Source organism: Rutidosis leptorrhynchoides, chromosome 4 (genome assembly GCF_046630445.1).
Source record: "Rutidosis leptorrhynchoides isolate AG116_Rl617_1_P2 chromosome 4, CSIRO_AGI_Rlap_v1, whole genome shotgun sequence".
In the NCBI taxonomy this organism is placed as follows: Eukaryota; Viridiplantae; Streptophyta; class Magnoliopsida; order Asterales; family Asteraceae; genus Rutidosis; species Rutidosis leptorrhynchoides.
In genome coordinates, this window is record NC_092336.1 from 279977993 (window position 1) to 279994274 (window position 16282).

Below are 16282 nucleotides of genomic sequence, written 5' to 3' on the forward strand. Positions count from 1 at the left end.
GTTTGTCTCACTTTATTTAAGTCTACTTGTTTTAATTTTGATTTGTCATAAAACGTGTAGGAAATAGGTAGTGCTGACATTATGATATCTAGCTCATCCAGAACGAATAGTACATTGAATTAATGTGTGATTGTCAATGGTAGTGAAGAATATTTTTTGTACTTGATTTGGTATGAAAATGGTTGCACTTGATTTGATTCATTCAATCGTGAAACAACCTGTTTTATAAGATATATTATAGAATGTTATATCATATAGATAAGTTATAAGTTATGGGTCATGCTTTTTGCAAGTTAAATAATGATTCAAACAAAATTACCCGAACTAAAATTAAATGAAGTTGTGATTTGTTTTTGAAGATATTAAAGATTAAAATGAAAAGAGAAAAGAGATGGAAAATGACTTCCTTATCCTCACATGCTTAGAACATGTTAAGACTTATCAGAAAGATTTAATGTTCATAACAATTTCGAACTATGCGCATAAAAAGTGCAAACTTATAGAGTATTCGGTTGAAAAATAAATTTTGAGCTGTGTGTTTTTTTAGCAAACCACAAAGACTATTTGTGTAATTTTGTCTTTTACTTCTTCTCCCTTCACTTTGGGTGCGTTTGATAAAACTGAATGATTTAGAACTGAATGATTCAGAATTTGAATGGTTAAGAGTCTCTGAATGAATTTAGTTCTGAATGACAATAAGCTGTTTAATAATCATTTTGAATAAACAATATATTATTTTTTTTGAACAGCAATAAAATATTTCATTAACTCACAAGTTACAATAATGTTTACATCGCACAAAACAAAAGCTAAATAATCCAACTCACGAGTTAACTAACAAGGTGTTGTTAACATTTTATACAATAATACTTTGAGGATTATGAAGCCATTCATGCCACTCGATCTTTTTTTGACTTACACCTTTTCGAGATCCATTCAAACGATTTAACTTGCACTTCACATAGAGCAACCGGAGAAGTCCAACATTTGTTATTGAAGACTTTGTGGTTCCGATTCCACCATATGAGGTATCCGGATGTCCAAATCATTGCTTGCCATATCATAAAGCCCATATCCGAAACTATAATGCTTGGGGGATTCGAGAACATTTCGTTAATACTTAAAGACGAAGTCACACTTAATCCCCACCAATCGAACACCTTAGCCCAAACATCATACGCATGTTTACAAAATAGGATGGCATGGTCAACCGATTCCACATCGTCGTCACAAAGTGGGCAACGAACGGTGTGGAGATCGATGCCACGCTTATCCAATTCTACAAGTGAAGGTAATCTTTTCTTTGTCATTCGCCAAACAAAAACTTCTACTTTTTTGGAACTAAATTATTATGAAGTGTCTCCGCAAAGTTTGACCCGACACATAGTAGTTTAGAATCAAGCAATCGTGATAACATATTTGTTGTGAACGTACCACTATTGCCTAGCTTCCAAACTGTAAGACCCAAATATTTATTGTACATAATGTATTTAAGGTGTACGATGTGTGAATGGAGTGTGCACAGCATGTAGGTGTTGCTTGCTCGACCGTCGAAGAATACTGGACGTTGTTTGAGGTACAAGGTGTGTACGTACCTTTTCAACCCCAAATAAAGTTTGAGTTGATGTTTCAAAGCCTTACCATTGGATAGAAAATCTTATTACGTTTCCAACGATATTTGATTCATCGAAAACGGAGTTACGATCGAAAAGTTATGTCCAAAACAAGTTGCTGAAACCTGTTTTGGGCTCGACCACAATTTCCAGTTATTTGGAGCGGCGCTCCACCTTCTGGCGCGGCGCGCCGATTGCTGCAGAGGCAATTTTCAGCCTTTTTAAAAGGTTTAAATGAGGGGTACTTTGGTCTTTTCAATTAGGGTCGGTTTGGGGTCATCAAGACTGACCTAGAACTCCATTGGAGCTCATTTCTCACTCATCAAACACTCCCAACCTTATCTAGTGAGAGAGTAAGAGTTTTAGAGAGAGAGAGGTGGATTTAGAGAAGAAGGAGGCGGATTCTCATCAAAGCTCGAGTTCTAAAGTTGTTCCTCTCGTTCTTGGCTACGCGGTGATAGTATTGGTAAGCTCAAACTCCGAATTTCATCTATTTGATTTGATATTCAAGTTAGGGTTTGAGTTAGTTTGATGAAAAACCCTTTTAGATGATGAAATGGGTTTAGTGATGCTAGTAATTGGGTTTATTGTTAATTGTTGGTGGATTTTGGGTTGGTGAACTAATTGGCCATGTTTAGGACTTGAAATTGAGTTTAATTACTTAAGTTAGTGACTATGGAAGTATTGAAACCCATTTAAGGTTATTTGGTTGACTAATTGTGACTTTGGGTCAAATTAGGGTTTGGTGGTGATTATGACCCATTTGGCGATTTAATGAGGTTTATAAACTTAAAATGGATTAAGTTGAAGTATTAAACCGAGTTAAATGTGTTTTGGTGTTAAAACTTGTAAATGGTGAGATTTTGACTTAATGGGTCAAAACTAGGGTTTTAGTGTCAAAATGGGTATGACGCGTGTTTAACACTTGAGTTCGGGTTTAATTGGCGTATTAGGACCATTCTCACTTGTGTTAGTGATTATTGGTTAGTTTTGGGCACGTTTTGTGCTTAGAAGTGCATTTGGGTCGAAATTGCACTAAGTGACGAATTGGGTTGATTTGTAAATCCACTCTAAGTGTATTGTTGTAATTGTGATAATGGAATAGGTACTTTCCATTGGCGAGTTGCGGATTACTTGGAAGCATTCTTCAAGACTTCAAGGTGAGTGATAATATCCTATGTGCATATGTATGTGTAGGATGGGTGCGGGTCGGGTGAAGTGATTCTCGGCTATAGAGCTCACTTCACATATAGATGGATTTGATGGACTTTTGTATGAGTCCAATTGGCACGGTTGTGCGTTTTGGTTGACCATCTTTGGCGAAGTACGCGTTCGCGTGTACATTATCACACGTGATTGTGATGTGGTTGATATAACCCCAATGGCGAAGGGTATAATATTGAGAAGTGAATCGCGTGTGTATTCGGATTCACGATGACGCGTGTGGTTTCGGTCATCTTATTGTATTGTGGAAATGAATCTCGTGTAGTTCGGATTCATGGTGACTCGTGTAGTTCGGTCATCTTATTGAGGTAGTAATCTCGTGTGGTTTTGGATTACTAAGGCTCGTGTAGTTCGGCCAACCTCGATGTTGTGAAGATAGTAATCTCGTGTGGTTTCGGATTACTAAGGCTCGTGTAGTTCGGCCAATCTTCATTGTGGTATTTGGTTCTCGGTATTGGGTTAAGGTGTTAACCTTGTTCGTTTATATTGTTATATATTAATGTATTGTTGTGTTGTAGCTAACCCTCCGGGTGTAGCTATTTGGCGTTGTTCACATCGTCGTTGGTGAACTTATATTGTTGTTGTATCTTTAGCTCGTTGCTTATAGATCGTACGGTATGCTTAGTGTAGTGCCTTATATGGATGCCTCGGTATGCGGTATTTGTTATTTTGTGGCGTGTCCATTTTATACATATATATGTATGTAGTATATTATCATTCACTAAGCGTTAGCTTACCCTCTCGTTGTTGACTCTTTTATAGATTGCATGCGGATGGTGGCTCGGGTAAGCGCGAGGATTAGAGGACTTGCATAGTTTGCGTAGAAGGCTTGCTTTTGGATTTATTAGGATTGGGTATCGTATCCCCAATCGCCATGCTCGGCTTTGTTTTGTATTAAAAGTCTTATGGTCAAAAATTGTATTTTGATACTTAAAGGGTAATTTGGGTCGATGTGGGCCCCGCTTCGTAAACATAATTTTATTAATAGAACGTGCTAGTTTTTATATATGGAACATGGGGTTAAAAGCGTTATGCCTAAATATGTCGGGAACTAGTCAAACATTTTCGCATTTAAGAACTTTTTGGACAGTCCACTTTGGCGCGCCGCGCGGCCTATATGGCGCGCCGCGCAACATGCTGTTCAGGAAATTTTTTTTTTATTTTGCTGTTTTCACGTGGTTTTGTCGTTGGATGGTTTGGGTTGTTACAAGTGGTATCAGAGCATGGTCTAAGGGATTTAGGTGACTTGAGATAGGTGCCTAGACTTAGACTTGTGTGTGCTTAAATTGTTGCGGGACTTGTAGGATTACGGGTCGGAATGGGTTTGGTTAGTGCCTTGGCTATAGGTTGACTAACGTTTATATTAGTAATGCGGATATTATTAATATGTTGTTGTGTTGTGATAATAATTCTCGCGTGTGTTTGTACCGCGTAGAATTTTGGTTGTGTTTGTGTATATCATCGAGCGAGACTGTCGTTGTACTAACGAGTCGATGCGGCATGTGTGCGTAATAAGAACTTGCAAACCTTATTACGGGTGCAAATCGTGTCTAACAAGTGATGTACGATGAGTGTTTAGCAAGATGGGGCTGTGTCGTGCGTACGGTTTTACACGTTCGTGGACTAATCGTTTTGCATTCTTTAGAATGACGACGCGAAACGAGACCGAGGCGAATGACGCGGAGTTTAACACTAGGGTTGCGGCCGCCGTTGCGGAACAAATGGGTGCGTTAGAAGAAAGAATGGAAAGGAGGTATTCCGAACTTCAAAGTAGTGGTGAAATGGAGCGTTATCTTAAGAGCTTCATTAGGACTAAACCCCCGATGTATGACGGAAAGCCGGATCCTTTGGTAAGCACAACTTGGATTTCGGACGTCGAAGGGTGTTTCCGTACTATTGATTTCCCTCCCGAGAGAAAGACGAGACTCGCTACGAGTTTGTTGCGGGGTAGGGCAAGGGATTGGTTGGATGGTAAGATTGATCTTGTCGGTGGCGAGACGTTTATGGCTTTATCGTGGGACGACTTTAAGGAGGGATTCTTCGAGGAGTTCCGGACTTCGGCCGATTTGTGGGAATTGCGTAATGAGTTGCGAAATTTGCGACAAGGATCTATGGATTTGAGTACTCTCAAGACGACCTTTATGGCGAAGGCTCGTTTTTGTCCGGAGTATTTGGGGAATGATCGTTTGTTGATGGGAGATTTCTATCGGACCTTGAATGATGACTTGAAAAGTAAAATTAGCCGGGGTCAAGCGAAATCGTTTTTGGAATTATTCGACTTGGCTAGAGGTTTCGAGTCGTATTCACGATCGAAAAAGGGTGAACCTTCAAGTGAACGAAGGGTCGTTTCTTATGGTGCTCCGAGTAAGAGGGCTAAGGGTCCGAGTGTGAGCACGGGTGGTACGCGAACGGGTACGTCGGATTCTAGTGCGGCTAGATGTTACAATTGTGGCGTGAGGGGTCACAAGTCTTGGGAATGTTCGGTACCAAAGGGTGATGGTATGGTGTGCTTCAATTGCCAAAAAGAAGGACATCGTAAGTCGGAATGTCCTAAGTTAGCGGGGACGGGTGCGGCAAGGAGACGTTAAGGTACGTTTCATTTTAATAAATATGTCTTTTGATTATTTATTAAATGCCGTTTGAGTTTGAGTTGTATGCCTTTGTTGTGCATGTTATGCTATGGGTGACGTTCCTAATGGAAGTACCCTATGTTGATGTTTGATTGACGGGCGAAGGGCGTAAGACTTGGTGCAACCAAGCATTCCTTAGTATTTGGGAAACATTTCTACCAAGCCACGGAAATGGTTTTGGTGTTTGGTTGTTAAGCGCGTGTTCGCTTTTATGTTGAAGTGACGAATCATGAGGTTCGTCGGTTGGTTGGAACCCTTGAGATCGAGTGTTTTAAATCTCGATGTGTGTTGGTAATGGAGTCTTTATGACGCGACATTAGGTGCCTCTTTTATACCTACTAGCGTGGTGTTCGACTCCGATTGTGTTGCGGTACACTTTTCGTACAAAGTGTTTAAGGGTTGGTTAAAATCCTTCGTGTGCTCAAGGTTGGAGTAAGATGTGGTAATGGGTCGTGTGAGCCCAATTGTTGGTAAAGTCTACCTGTGGTAGCATTGTGCGGTTGTACGAGTTGTGGATATGGAATGTGGTTCTAAGTGGGGAAGTTACACTCCCGCACGAGGAAGTTTTAGTGTGAGATTTCGGATGATGCTTTTGGTAGATCCGGAAAATGTTGTCGAGACCTGGTTTGGTCGATTTGTGGTAGAGTACAATTTCGGATAAATTGTACTTATGGTTTGGATTTGAATCATCACCGAGGTGGTAACGTGGTAAATCTCGTTGAGAGATAATGGACGTGTTTGGCGAGCAAGGTGAAATCCTCCAGTTAAGGAAGGTGTGTGTCGGGTTCTCTTGTGGAGAATTATTGTTTGGTACCTATGTTTGGTATAGGTGGTTCTTGCTCGATTATGGTATGGTTGTTTGATGAAGCATGATCTTTAGGGTCCGCTGACTTCATCATGGGAATACGTGATTGTTGGAGCATGACTTTCGGGGTCCGCTGACTTCATCATGAGCTGGTGTTATATCGGTGAAGCATGATCTTCGGGTCCGCTGACTTCATCCGGTGTTGAGATTGGTGGAGTATGACCTTTGGGGTTCGCTGACTTCATCAAGGGAGTAGTGTTATGTCGGTATGGTGTAACACTATCGGGAAATGCGAGTACCGGTGGGAAATGCGAGTACCATTCCTATGTTGAGATTGTGAATCGCGTGTGGTTTCAGATTCACGATGACGCGTGTGGTTTCGGTCATCTTAACTAAATGAATCTCGTGTAGTTCGGATTCATGGTGACTCGTGTAGTTCGGTCATCTTATTGAGGTAGTAATCTCGTGTGGTTTCGGATTACTAAGGCTCGTGTAGTTCGGCCAACCTCGATGTTGTGGAAGTGAATCTCGTGTAGTTCGGATTCACAAATGACTCGTGTGGTTTCGGTCATTGTAATGAGGTGTGAGTCTCGTGTAGTTCGGATTCACAAATGACTCGTGTAGTTCGGTCATTCCTCCGGGATAGTGACTCTCGTGTAGTTCGGATTCACTATGGCGCGTGTAGTTCGGCCATTCCCGATTGTTGTTGTGGTGAAGGTAGTGAGTCGCGTGTAGTTCGGATTCACTAGGGCGCGTGTGTTTTCAGCCAGCCTTCGTGTCGTGTGATCTATTGGTTGTTTGATACACCAATGGTAGGGTCGTAAGGACCATGTTGCGGGAACTATCGGTCGTTTTATACGTCGATGGTGGGGTCGTGAGGACCATGTTGTGGGATTAGTGAGGCGATAGCCGTGTTTCGCTCACATGTTTGTTACGGGTGTGACGATGGTTGATTTCGTACACCTTGGGTTTTGCGTTTCCATAGTCGTTTTGGGCGCTATCGGTTCTAGCCGTTGGATTATGATGTTACGGTAGTTGTGTATTGGTCGTATGGCGCACTACAAGGGATGTTTAGTGATTGGTGTAATCCGTAAGGGTTCGTTTGGTTCGGTCTTCATCGTTTCGGGTTGTTGACCTTAGTTTGAGACCTTGTTGCTTTTGGCGTTATACTCGGTAATAGTACGCTAAGGGATTGATATCTCGGTACGAGATTAGTTGAGTTTTTCCCGATGTTAGGGAAGGAGCATAGTTTTAGTGCTCGGATTGTGGTTTTGATAAATCGTGGGTGACGATTTTAGTGGTTAAAGGTGATTCATTGGGAAGAATTGTCTAGGAAAATTCGTATTGGACTTATGATTGAGGATCATTGAGTAGGTCCGGATTGGTTAAGTGGAGAAGATTACGAGGACGTGATCGATTCTAAGTGGGGGAGAGTTGTAAGACCCAAATATTTATTGTACATAATGTATTTAAGGTGTACGATGTGTGAATGGAGTGTGCACAGCATGTAGGTGTTGCTTGCTCGACCGTCGAAGAATACTGGACGTTGTTTGAGGTACAAGGTGTGTACGTACCTTTTCAACCCAAAATAAAGTTTGAGTTGATGTTTCAAAGCCTTACCATTGGATAGAAAATCTTATTACGTTTCCAACGATATTTGATTCATCGAAAACGGAGTTACGGTCGAAAAGTTATGTCCAAAACAAGTTGCTGAAACCTGTTTTGGGCTCGACCACAATTTCCAGTTATTTGGAGCGGCGCTCCACCTTCTGGCGCGGCGCGCCGATTGCTGCAGAGGCAATTTTCAGCCTTTTTAAAAGGTTTAAATGAGGGGTACTTTGGTCTTTTCAATTAGGGTCGGTTTGGGGTCATCAAGACTGACCTAGAACTCCATTGGAGCTCATTTCTCACTCATCAAACACTCCCAACCTTATCTAGTGAGAGAGTAAGAGTTTTAGAGAGAGAGAGGTGGATTTAGAGAAGAAGGAGGCGGATTCTCATCAAAGCTCGAGTTCTAAAGTTGTTCCTCTCGTTCTTGGCTACGCGGTGATAGTATTGGTAAGCTCAAACTCCGAATTTCATCTATTTGATTTGATATTCAAGTTAGGGTTTGAGTTAGTTTGATGAAAAACCCTTTTAGATGATGAAATGGGTTTAGTGATGCTAGTAATTGGGTTTATTGTTAATTGTTGGTGGATTTTGGGTTGGTGAACTAATTGGCCATGTTTAGGACTTGAAATTGAGTTTAATCACTTAAGTTAGTGACTATGGAAGTATTGAAACCCATTTAAGGTTATTTGGTTGACTAATTGTGACTTTGGGTCAAATTAGGGTTTGGTGGTGATTATGACCCATTTGGCGATTTAATGAGGTTTATAAACTTAAAATGGATTAAGTTGAAGTATTAAACCGAGTTAAATGTGTTTTGGTGTTAAAACTTGTAAATGGTGAGATTTTGACTTAATGGGTCAAAACTAGGGTTTTAGTGTCAAAATGGGTATGACGCGTGTTTAACACTTGAGTTCAGGTTTAATTGGCGTATTAGGACCATTCTCACTTGTGTTAGTGATTATTGGTTAGTTTTGGGCACGTTTTGTGCTTAGAAGTGCATTTGGGTCAAAATTGCACTAAGTGACGAATTGGGTTGATTTGTAAATCCACTCTAAGTGTATTGTTGTAATTGTGATAATGGAATAGGTACTTTCCATTGGTGAGTTGCGGATTACTTGGAAGCATTCTTCAAGACTTCAAGGTGAGTGATAATATCCTATGTGCATATGTATGTGTAGGATGGGTGCGGGTCGGGTGAAGTGATTCTCGGCTATAGAGCTCACTTCACATATAGATGGATTTGATGGACTTTTGTATGAGTCCAATTGGCACGGTTGGGCGTTTTGGTTGACCAGCTTTGGCGAAGTACTCGTTCGCGTGTACATTATCACACGTGATTGTGATGTGGTTGATATAACCCCAATGGCGAAGGGTATAATATTGAGAAGTGAATCGCGTGTGTATTCGGATTCACGATGACGCGTGTGGTTTCGGTCATCTTATTGTATTGTGGAAATGAATCTCGTGTAGTTCGGATTCATGGTGACTCGTGTAGTTCGGTCATCTTATTGAGGTAGTAATCTTGTGTGGTTTCGGATTACTAAGGCTCGTGTAGTTCGGCCAACCTCGATGTTGTGAAGATAGTAATCTCGTGTGGTTTCGGATTACTAAGGCTCGTGTAGTTCGGCCAATCTTCATTGTGGTATTTGGTTCTCGGTATTGGGTTAAGGTGTTAACCTTGTTCGTTTATATTGTTATATATTAATGTATTGTTGTGTTGTAGCTAACCCTCCGGGTGTAGCTATTTGGCGTTGTTCACATCGTCGTTGGTGAACTTATATTGTTGTTGTATCTTTAGCTCGTTGCTTAGAGATCGTACGGTATTCTTAGTGTAGTGCCTTATATGGATGCCTCGGTATGCGGTATTTGTTATTTTGTGGCGTGTCCATTTTATACATATATATGTATGTAGTATATTATCATTCACTAAGCGTTAGCTTACCCTCTCGTTGTTGACTCTTTTATAGATTGCATGCGGATGGTGGCTCGGGTAAGCGCGAGGATTAGAGGACTTGCATAGTTTGCGTAGAAGGCTTGCTTTTGGATTTATTAGGATTGGGTAGCATATCCCCAATCGCCATGCTCGGCTTTGTTTTGTATTAAAAGTCTTATGGTCGAAAATTGTATTTTGATACTTAAAGGGTAATTTGGGTCGATGTGGGCCCCGCTTCGTAAACATAATTTTATTAATAGAACGTGCTAGTTTTTATATATGGAACATGGGGTTAAAAGCGTTATGCCTAAATATGTCGGGAACTAGTCAAACATTTTCGCATTTAAGAACTTTTTGGACAGTCCACTTTGGCGCGCCGCGTGGCCTATATGGCGCGCCGCGCAACATGCTGTTCAGGAATTTTTTTTTTTATTTTGCTGTTTTCACGTGGTTTTGTCGTTGGATGGTTTGGGTTGTTACACAAACCCACGTATCCGGTTTAACTGCTAATCTCGAATTTGCAATTAATTCAGTAAGCTGTTGGAGTTGATCTAATGTTCGGCCACCAGGTAGACGAATCCAGTTCCATAAGCTGCAACCATCTTTGATGATTCTGTCCTTTACCAACGCATTAGAATCACGATCAAGCCGAAATAATCTCCCGAATCTGCTTTTGAGGGTGGACGAACCCACCCAACAATCTGACCAGAACCGTGTACTACTTCCATCACCGATTGATTTTTTGAAAGAGTCTTTAAACGCAACACCAATGGAGTCAATATGATCACCTGCTTTAATAATATTTGCCCAAGTAGAGTTACAAGTAATAAGTTTATGATTACGATCTAAATCAAAACCACCCGATGGACCATAAATACTTGAAATAACTTTGACCCACAAAGTGGTGGGTTCGGTTAAAAACCTCCACCACCATTTGCCGAGCAAAGCCAAATTTTTACTTTTTAAAGAGCCCAAATTTAACACACCCTCCCCATATGGTAAAAGAACCTCCTCCCATTTGACCCATGAAATTTTTGAGTCATTTCCCGTCCCGCCCCCACAAAAAAAACATCTCACACTCTCAAGTTTTTTGATCACACATGGCGGGACACGGAAGAGTGAGAAGAAGTACATCGGAAGACTATTTAGCACTGATTTAACAAGAGTTAGGCGTCCACCAATCGACATCATACGTGCTTTCTAATTCGAAAGTCTTTTTGTGAACTTATCAATTACCGGATCGCAACTACTTAATTTATTTGATTTCGAACCGATTGGTAACCCTAGATATACAAAAGGTAATGTATCAAAGTCACACCCGAAATGATTTGCCAAAGACTCGATGGTTAAGAGGGTGTTTTAACTCTGAATGATTCAGCACTGAATACTGAACCATTCAGCACAATATCTCCTTATTTCTGTTCATCTTGTTGTTCCCTAAATTATTTTTTAAAAACATTATTTTCTCCAAATTAACTCATCATTCAAAATAACCCAAATTAAAATTTAAGAGTTATAAATTCAAATCAATAACCCTAATTTTATAATTCCACCTTCATCTTACCAATAATCAATACCCCCAATTTTTCATCTTTATCTTCATAAATTGCAAAATCACAAACCCTAATTATTTCACCCTCAAAGATGAATTTAAAATTTGTGTGATGAAAACAAAACAAGAACAAAACATAACCAATTTATCTATCATACCAACACTAGTATCGTCACAATCGGTCGTTTCTTAATCCATATTTTAACTATGTCGGCAAAGACAAACTGTAACAGTGATTGATTACGCTGACTAATCGATGCATCTCCGGTCAGTGGTGGGAAGAGCGACTGCAGCGACGGCGACGGTGAAGAACCATAGCGGTGTTGGCTGCAGTTTGTACTTGTAATTGCACATGACTAAAGGAGATAAAGGAAAATGGGTTTTAATAATTTCTTGCGACTCTTGGGGTTGTTGCAGGTGGTCGATCGATGACTAACGAACGTTTGCTTCAACGGTATCAAGCCTCAGTGTGGAAGGGCCCGCGATTAGTTGCCAAGCAACCCGGGTTCAATTCCTGGGGGCGGAAGGTTTTCTCTCCAATTTCCTGCGATTAGTTGCCAAGCAGCCCAGGTCCCGCGATTAGTTGCCAAGCAACCCGGGTAGGAGTTTCCTTCTGGCGTGTGTGGGTGCAAATGATGAGGGTCGTTGAAATAAATGATCCGCTGATTCAAATTCACCGTTAAAAAAAAAAAGGTGGTCGATCGATGACCGTTCAATTATATTCTATGAAATATTATCTTATTATTTAATTATTATTAGTCTTTGTTACAAACTAATTATTAATTATTATTTTTATGATACAAACGTATTATATGCTGATGATTTTGTTATGATTTATTATTATTATTAATTTTTGATTTTGATTCAGAGTAAGTATTAGTTTCAGATTATTCGAACTTACAGGAAAATAATCCTAAAACATTTTAATTGCCAATGGAAGAGAAAAACATTTTTGTGCTGATTTGGTTAGGGAATGGTTGCACTTAATATGATTCATTATACTTGTGAAAAAAAACTTGTGTTGTGAAAAAGAATTGAAATATACTATAGATGTTATATGTTATAAATGAGTTATGAGTTATAGGTTATGCTTTTTGGAGGTTGAATAATGATTTAAACAAAATTACCTAAACAAAATCAAATGAAGTTGTGATTTGATATTGAAGATGAAGATTAAAGAGAAAATAAGAAGGAGATGGAATTAGCACACATCAAGATTTAGCATAAAAATTTAACGTTCGTGATGTTTTTGGACTATCCATTTAACTATCCAGTTGAAAAAACAAATTTTTGACTATCCGTGTGTTATTGAGAAAACCACAAGGACAATCCGTGTAATTTTCTTTAATAAGATAAATTACACGGATTGTTCTCGTGGTTTGCTAAAAATACATAGATAGTCTATACTTTATTTTATCAACTGAATAGTCTATAAGTTTGCACGTTTTCCATGAATAGTCCTATTATCTAATTAACATTACCTCGACTTGCACCTCGCGACCGGTGACCAAAAACTCGCGATCGTGAGGTCTAAAACTCCACTTTTAGAATGAACACTCACTTTAATTTTTAGCGTTAACTTGGGTTCGAACCTGGAACTTTATATTTGACGTTTTGGCCCCAAAACACACTAAAATCACCAAAAACAACCAAATAACACTATGATACAAAAAGGCGTTATTCTTTAAATTAATCTTCATAAAATCTTCATTCCTTATCATAAAACCAATGAAACAGAACCCAGGAGTGCGAAGATAAAGATGTATAAACCGAGCAATATCAATAAACAGATTTAAATGCAAACTAGACAGATTAAAATGGAAAGTGGATTGATATTGCTCAAAATATACATATTTATCTTCGCAATGTCTCCCTACATTCGTGGCGTTTCGATACGATTTGTGATTGTTTGTGAGCGGCTTGTGGTATTTGGTCGTTTTGGGGAAAAAGTGGTCCAAATGATGACTAGGTTTCGGTCCGGACTGATGCAAGCTTGCCGTTCAAAAAAAAAAGGGTCATATTTGTGCATAAGATTCAATACTTTGACCTAAGGAATGAATCAAGTGAAGTTTTGGGGTTAAAAAGTCAAGTTTCAACCAAGAACGGTGTTCCAAATGACCAGAACGTCGTTCCGCAGCACTAGAAAATGGGAAATCGAAGTCAAAAAATTTTCAGACTTTCTGGTTTCAGGAACGTGGTTCCATATTATGCAACGTCGTACCACCTTCTGGAACATTGTACCACCTTCTGGAACTCAGCTCGACTATAAAAACGAAGAGAGATGCTTCCTTAGTCCGTTTTGGAGCCGTAAAAGGGTTCCAATCATGATTCCATCAAGATGAAGGCTAACTTCAAGCTCCAAACTCTATATTCATGAAAATTGAAGCTCCATCTCCATCATCCATTCTCCATTTTAGTAGTAGCTTTTCTCCATTCTAGTTGTAATGATGAATGATTGTTATTTTTTTGTTTTATTTCTTGTTTATGCAATGATTATAGCTTGGATTACTTGTGTTCACTTGATTTGTAAACTTGATGCTTGCATTTTACCCTAATCTATGAATTGGGCGTTTGAATGAGTGGATGATTATTGTGTTTGGTTGAAGATCCATTACTTTGATTGTTGAAAGCTTTACTTTTATTATGTAAGTTACCTAGCTTTTCTTAGAAATTTGATTAGTGAAGCAATTTTTACTTCAACACCTTTGGTGATCTAGACAAACAAATTGGGGATTTCAAGGGATTGAGTTCTTGGTTTGGTTTGGTTTTCAATTGGCTTTTATTCAACATGGTAGTGTTTGATTATCTTAAAGGATTTTGATAATTAAAGGATTTTAAGGAATTTTAATCCAAAACTGATGTCCTCAATGATTTCACTCAAAACATAGTTTGATCTTTGAAATGAGTCTACGAGAATTAACGAATTTCATTTGGTTGAGGTTTTATGGAAGTTGACGAATGGAAATGAAACTATATGTTTAAACATTGTTGTGTAATGAATGAATTGGGTAAACCATGGCAAAAAGTGGAATTTGATGAAGATGATGAAAGTGATGAGGAAGATGTTGAATTGATTGAAGCTTTACCAATGCCCGATGTTTTTAAAGTTTATGATAATCTAATCGAGGTTAGTGAAGATGTTAGTGATGATGATAGTGAAGATGATGATGATGAAGGAGATGAGGCTGAGAATATCATACCCGAAACTTTCAAAGTGTATAACAATCCTCTCAGGTATGGTATTGATGATTTTAAGGAAGTTTTGCAACCCGAGGTTGATGATTCGTGTTTGTGTGAGCTGATTAAGAAAGCAAACCTCGTGTTCAAAACCGTGTTTGGAAGAGAGTCTTTTGTTGAGTCTCGGATTGGTTCAATCTTCTTCATGAAAATAAAGAAGATTATTCTATTCTTATACACCACCCGAGGGGTTAATGATTGGCTCACTCTCTTGATTCGTGAAACTTTTTCCACCGATTTCACATGCCGTTCGATAAATTGTGGGGGAGGACCACCCCAATAAAGAATGTTAAGACGACGGGGACGAGTCAAGACAAAGACTCGTTAATCAAAATCAAAGAAAAAAAGGAAGTTTGGCAATGCGGATATGTCATGAGAACTTCATGTAATTTGACGAACACTTGTGTAAATGGCCTTTGTTCTAGGGTATCTCTATTTCTCTTCCACTTTTCATTTTGTCCTCTCGAATTTATAAGCTATTTCGATTCATGTAATGTGGGCATTACATGATCTCAAGTGTGGGGGAGAGATAAATTTTCGTGGACTTATTTTTATACAAAATTATGACCTAATTTTAAAATTTTCCCGAGTAAAATGTTGAATTGTTGAAAAATTTTTGGTCAAAGTTAGCCATAACTTACCTTTTATGGTGAATCAACTCCACCCTTTTTGAGGAATTAAAGTCTTTCGATTTATATTAAGGAAGTAAAGTCTTCCATGTTGTGCAACAAAACCAAGTGGTTAAATGCAACAAGTTCACACTCTCGATGGGTCGAGTCCATCATTTAAGGAAGTCAAGTCTTCCAAATTTTGTTTTACTTGGTGTGGGAGACTTCCTAATCCACACAATTTCATATTGACATTAGTTGATTCACCATTTCACGATGTTTCATACCGATGTATCATACCGAGAGAAGAGGAGCCACCTAGCTTCACAAAGTGCTGTCCTTTTTAGGAGCAATGGCTTCGTGTTAGTGTTGCTTAGACAACACACGTCATAGCCAAAAGGTATGTCATAATGTTCTTGCAATTAACGGAAGGGTAGTATCTACTTCCTACCCTTTCTCAACATAAGCATAAAAGCTTGTTATGTGGGAAGTAGCTAAGTGTTTTCAAAAGCTTCGAGCTTTGGCACTTCCAGGAGAATTGAGTCCTCCCATTGATGGAAGTAAAGTCTTCCATTGCTTAGTCTTCCAAGTTAAGTCAAGAATCAAAGAGACCAAAACTTAAAAGTAAAGTCTTTCAAGTGTTGTTTTAGCCCTAGACCCCAAAAATTCATACCCAAAGTAGTTGCTTTCACATCACTATTGATATCGAATAGTTTATCTATGGGGCGAGTACTATCCGTGTGGTCATCCCACCACTGGGGTGGCTTGTATGCACATAGCCTTTTTTTTAGCTCAAGGTATTTATTGTTCCATCGCCTCTGAACCGGGAGGTAGTTCACTTTTGTGATATACCGGGACAATAGCTATCCATGCGGTTGTCCCAAAACCGGGATGGCTTCGGATGCACAAAGCTTTAAAACCATAAAATTTCGAAAAACTCGTCTTGTTTACTAACTCGACTTGTTTTCCCGTTCTTAAAAGCAAAAACAGTTTTCTATAAGCCTTATCTTCCCTAAGGATAACCTTTTTCTTGGATAACTTATGATATTGGCGCTCCATGCACCCAAGA

General features: G+C 39.2%; 1 protein-coding gene across 1 annotated transcript; it reads right to left on the reverse strand.

The window, feature by feature from the left end:
- Positions 1–890: 890 nt before the first annotated feature.
- LOC139841635 (uncharacterized) lies at positions 891–11004 on the reverse strand. The gene is made up of 2 exons (XM_071831844.1): positions 10303–11004; positions 891–1301 (listed from the first exon to the last, which is right to left on the reverse strand). The coding sequence occupies exons 1-2, from the start codon at positions 11002–11004 to the stop codon at positions 891–893; spliced, it is 1113 nt and encodes a 370-aa protein (XP_071687945.1).
- Positions 11005–16282: the final 5278 nt, after the last annotated feature.